This window comes from Halyomorpha halys, unplaced genomic scaffold (assembly GCF_000696795.3).
Source record: "Halyomorpha halys isolate HHAL.00 unplaced genomic scaffold, Hhal_1.1 Scaffold1006.1, whole genome shotgun sequence".
NCBI classification, from domain to species: Eukaryota; Metazoa; Arthropoda; class Insecta; order Hemiptera; family Pentatomidae; genus Halyomorpha; species Halyomorpha halys.
Window position 1 is genome coordinate 293,586 of NW_027111978.1, and position 6,000 is coordinate 299,585.

At 26.3% G+C, this 6,000-nt stretch overlaps 1 protein-coding gene across 6 annotated transcripts in view; it reads left to right on the plus strand.

The window, feature by feature from the left end:
• Window positions 1-6,000, plus strand: part of LOC106687746 (eukaryotic translation initiation factor 4B) — a 25,205-nt gene that overhangs the window by 1,534 nt on the left and 17,671 nt on the right. For all 6 annotated transcript variants that reach the window (XR_010844074.1, XM_014431783.3, XM_014431784.3 and 3 more), the window contains exon 3: window positions 5,719-5,900. Coding sequence is in view for 5 of the 6 variants with exons in the window: in XM_014431783.3 (XP_014287269.1) it covers window positions 5,719-5,900 (182 nt within the window). In the remaining variant the exon portion in view is untranslated. The remainder of the gene's footprint in view (window positions 1-5,718; window positions 5,901-6,000) is intronic.

The window sequence follows — 6,000 nt, forward strand, 5'->3', positions numbered from 1 at the left end:
TGAATTCTTGTTTTGGACTATATTGTCAGCCAAAAATAACATTGTTGCCTAGAGCTTTTATTTATTTGACTCAATTTATAAGTGAGGTGTCTTGTGTTAAAATATGGAAACTGTAATTTTTTTTTACGAAAGTTATGGCATCCTAGGTTTTTTTAAATGCTGATTTTATAAATTGTTGAAAGATTATTAAGAAATTGCATAATAAAACGAACATATAATAGGTTTATTTGGTGAGCATTTAGTAGTTATTTCTTGAATTGAGTTTCAACTCCTAACATGCTGTTTGGATTATTTATTGATATTAATTTTGTAGGATGTGGTAGTTCATAAAAAAAAAAAAAAAAAAAAAAAAAAAATTACCTATTGATAATCCGAGCATAATATTTTTCTGATTCTTTAAAGTTGATGCATCTTGTTGCCATATTTAAACACAAGTTAGTTAAAGTGGTTTAAAGGACATACTTTAGTTGACAGCTTCCCGATTTTTTTTTTTATCTTTTTATGTATATTAGTAAATAACATGGATTCTCGTATCCTGTCAGAATGTTCTGTCACCATTTAACGTTCTAATATGTTTTCGGCTTGCCAAAACTTGCTGTTTATTTATATGAAATAACTTTGTTTTCTAACATTTTTTTTATTTTCAAATATCAATTTGTCCTGATTATTTCAGGATATTTCACGTATTAATGTCTATTTCCTCCCCATATCTAAGTTATTAATTTGGTATTTGGTCTTTTCATGATATTGGTTTTATTCTATTTTGCTCACTTTTTTAATATTAGGGTTTCCCAAGTCTCTACAGAAGATAGTTTTTTAAATTATAACCCTGATTTCTAGGATCTCTGGTTCTAAATTACTTAGTGAATGTTTTCGATGAAACTTTGAAAAGCGATTAGTTCTAAGAAGTAAAGGACTCTTGAGAGTTTTTGTTAAAGAAGATACAGGAAATTAATAAAAAGTGCAATCCGCTCTTTAATGAAAATGTCTGTCAAACATAATTTTAATTTTTATATTTGTATTTGTATTTTTTTGGTTGTTTAATTTTGCATCAAATCGCTATCTTAAAACATTATTTCTGTTGTATTTATTATTTCTCTTTTTTTACTAGTTTCAACTTTGAACATGTTCTTCCTTCTCCCTTTAAGTAAAATTCAGAACATTTTAACAAAGTAATCTTATGAAAGCAAATGTAAAATATAGTGAAACCTGTTTCATTTACTTTTTATTTTTCGAGTTGATATGTAATATGATGAAAATTGTTGAATCACTATCTTAAAACTTACTTTTTCTATTCTATTAATTACTTCACTATATTTCTTCTTACAATTCATCTCCCAGACATGTTTCCTTCTCCTTCCCCAAATAAAATACAAAACATGACGACCATAGGTAAATCTTTATGAAAATGGAAATCAATTAAAGTTCATAAGGAAAATAGTTTGTATCAGAATTAACATTTTTGTGTTATAAAATTGTTATATTTGGGCTAAAAACTCCAAAATTATTTGTGATTTCAGCTCCTTGTTATAAACTAATTGTTAAATCAACAGCTTTTTATGATGTAGATTCTGTTTATTTAAATAAACTTTACTTTATTTAGAAATAACGTTGAATCTTGGAAATCAAAACTTTTCTATCAAGACCATTTTATATTATACTTTATTTAAGGCTTTATTTCCCATATCATATTAAATACAAATTTGTTTCTAGTAAATTTCATAGCCATTTATAGATTATTACAATTGAATGTCTGTGTAGCACTCAGGCACTCACTCAATAATTTATATGATAGTTTAAATCTGTACTTTTTTTGTCCAAATTTTTATATATATTTTTTTAATTTAATAATTTTTTTTTAATATGAAAACTGACATTATATTTTGAAGGTAGATATGTTTTCTGAGATGTTATAGCAACTTTTTCACTAAATTCCACTTATGAAATTGCCATTGCCTCTATGTCATAGTTTTTACTTTTTTTTTTTAATACCATTTTCTCGCTAACAGCTCTAATGATTTTGATTTAACTCGTTACATATATGTTCAATTGAATGGTTTTTAATATTATCTGCTAGGTCTTGTCTTTATTGATATAATTTAACTTACTGCTTAATGTTCTGAATAGGTAGGTTCCTCCAAAGTATTTTAAATTTTATTTATTAGAAATAATTAAATGTCATTTATTGCTAGTAGTAATACAAAATGGGTAAAAAAAAAACTATGAAACAATTTGATTATTAGGTTAAGATATTGTAAGGAATATTTTCTTGGTTTTGTATAAATTTCTATAAATAAGAGTAGTAATATAAAACTAACTTTGAATGCCAAATATTTTAGAAAAATCAATATCTAGCTTATTAAGTCGTAAAAGGTAATAGGGAATGACCAAAAACACTTAAATAAACTGAATTTATAAATAAATGTTTATGTGTTTCCAGGATTATTATAAAAATCATAAGAATTTTATTTTTTTTAAACCTATTTATGAAAATTTAGAGGAAGTAATGCCATCCTAAATAATAGATAATTTATTCTCTAAATAAACGATAATTGATTTTGGTTTATATAACTTTAATATTAAGTTAGTAGTTAAAATCTTGATTATAAGAAACTTTATGATTCTGTGTCGTGTCATCAGTTCCTCTAATGTTTGTAAGAGAATCTGTTCAATATGCCTTGCCATTACTGATTACCATTAGGAAATTCAAAATATACAAGGTTTAAAGTATTTATTATCAAAAAAGAATTCTTGAACTCCATACAGCTGTTTATTATTTATCTTTACTTGTCTCCAGATTTTACGCTTTATACCTGTTGTATTTTTGCCACTACCTTTTTCTTTTGTTACTTGAACTACCTGTACCTACTTTCTGCTACTTGTATTGTTCTTTTTACCTGCCTTACCTTTTTACATTACCTGCTTACCTCATTACCTTCTCTGACAATTACCTTTTTACCTGAATTTTACTAGTTCTTCTGCCTTTCTCTGCAATTCTTTCACATTTGCAACAGAATTTTGTTACCATACTATGAATTGAAAAAGCAAATAATTTTTAATCTAAAATATGAAAAAGATGGTCAGGGTTGTGGTCAAAAATAACAAAAAAAGTTTTTGACTATTTATTATCTGATTTTTTGCTCCAGTTTGTTTCATCAGGACTGTTCAAGATGATGACTCTACAGACTCTTCAAAGTCTGTAGAGCTATCATCTATATAGTATAATAAATAGTTTAAACTATTTTATTCTTTATGACCGCAACCCTGACATCTTCATATTTTAAGGTATACGGTCAACTTTTTTTTATATATAATTTTTAATCTGTTTTTCATTGCTTTCATTGGTGGAGTTTATTAACATTTAACACAAAATTTTTTCTTTTAAATCTCCGAAGTAATTGTAAAAATATTTTTTTAATTTAATTTAGAGTATTTAATAATTTGCCTTGAGCATATTATTCTTGAAGAATTATATTAAGCAAGATGAGGGTATGACATTTCGTAGACAAATGTGAATAATAATAGATCTAAAAATATTATATAATTAGTGTAGTATATTAGCATAATAGTAGCAATGTATTACTAAACTTTATTTGTATTTCAAAAAAGTACATTGAATGAAAAGAAATTGTTTTGTTTATTTTAGTTATTTTGAAATATAAGTTTTTTTTTGTTAAGGCAAGCTGCTTAGCTTAGAAACTGGTTTTTCTTTTGTTTTAAATAGATAGATGAGATATCTTACATTTTTAAAAATGTCAGGATTTCTCATTGGTTCCTTTTTTTCTATTTGTGAAATTATCCTTCCAAAAGTGAAACAAAAATAGTTTACAACTGAGCATCTTCTTATATATCCTTCCAAAACTTTTAACTATTTTTACACCTCCAGTCCTTCGCTGCTTTAGAATAAAGTTTTAATTTGAAAGTACTGCTGGATAGAAAGGGTTTCAAGTTAATGGTGAAAGGAGTGGAATTTTCCATTTAGTCTTCTTGGACTCTTGAGTATTTTTCTTTACTTGATAGATTTTTAAATTAATTCTTTTTTTATAAGCTATTCTTTCTTTGTCTGGATGATGTTTATACAGAAACAGATTAATTTTTATATGAATTAATTTGCTAAGGATGAATAAATAAGTATTATATATATATATATTTCTGAATTTTATATCAATGCATTTTACCATTGATTGAAGCAGACTAATGACGTATTGAATTCAGGAATATTAGCTTCCAAGTTTAGTTCATATTTTTCTTCACAGTTGTCCATGATTAAACATCCTGCTTTAATTTTATTTATTACTTATTTAGTATCCGTAATTAAATGTCCTGTCAATGTTTCCTCCAACATAATCACTTCATAAAATTTTAAAATCGCTTCATTACTACCAATAAAAACAACTGTTGCAGTCAAAACATGGTGAAAGGAATATCTCTATCAAACTTTGCCTTTACCCTTGAAGTTATACATACCACACTTAAGAATTACTATTCTTATAAGAATATTAATTATAAGTTATTGTTTTAAGGGAATGAACAAAAAAGAATCAGACTGGTACAAATATTGACTATAGGTTAGGGTATGGGTGATTTTCCAACCCATTTCCTATAATTCTTAACTATAGCTTCGGAAACTTTCGAGCACTAACTACTGAAACCAATATGGTTTGTGATATTTGATTGTACACTTATATAGCTGATTCCTACTTAGGTCAGGATTTTTAATAGTGTACTGGTGTTAATCACATTTTTGACAGTTTAATTGTCATTTATAAGACTTGTTCTTGGGCGTCGACCATGACTTGGTTTTACTTTCACTTATTATATCTATATCCATAACTTTTTATATATAGAGATTAATCATTTGATTTATTCCATAGAATATCTAAAATGTATATTTTTTCACTTGCTATATTTGCGCAGTTATGATGAAAGTCATATATATTGTGAAATACAAGTTATAATAAAACTCATAGTCTCACCCATCCACAGCAAGAACACCAACTAAGAGCATCCTCGTAGCTGGCAGTCAATGTAACTAATTGCTTAGTATTGTTTAACAGAAGTTTTGTTAATTTTGAGTTTAGTTAAACCAACCATATGTTCTTTTTTTAAAAGAACTTTTTCCATGAAAATTATAGAACAATGAACATGCTTATAATTATACTTATAAGCACTTCATTAATATTGTTTATGAATGTGTCAAAATTGGTGAACAGGACATTCAATAGTTAGTAATAAATTGGAATTTATTAAGATTTAACGGTTTCCAAACTTTTTGGGCTAAAAAAAAATATTTGTTGCACTTTTGTTATGTTATAAAAATAAATGAATGTCATCACAATTATCCTTAGAGCGGTCAAGTATGTAGAAGAGTAAGAAATAAATAGTACAAAGGAAATGCTGTAATGCATTTTATATTCGCTATTTTAATTAATTAATTATTTTTTATATCTTATCTGCTAATTAAGTTACTTGATCATGATAATAAAAAATAAAAATTGTTTATGCCTTCTGTAACATTTTTTTTGTTTTTTAAAATATTAGAATGCTTCTTTTAGGTCAGGTTTTCAGACTATGATTAGTAACAATACCTCATTGTAATTTCATTCTGTGCAGATAGGATAAGCTGCTCACCGTTCATTTTTTTCTTAATTTCTAATTATTTTTAGTTTATGTTATAACTAAGATGGAAATATATATATATATTTTTTTAAATTTCAGACACTCATCATGACAACAATGCGTCAGGAAAGTTTGTACTCCCTACAGCTCCAAGAGCATCTAGGAGTACTGCTTTTGATGAAAGCAAATTGCCAACAACTGGTCCCTTCCAGGCCTATCTTTCTAATATACCTTATGACTTGAATGAAGATGAATTAGTAACATTGTTCCAGGATCTTAAGGTATTTTATTATCATTATACCATACTATATATAATCACATCCGTATATTTTTGTTAAAGTGGTTCAAATATGTATTCAACAATAACAGCTAGAATTTCTA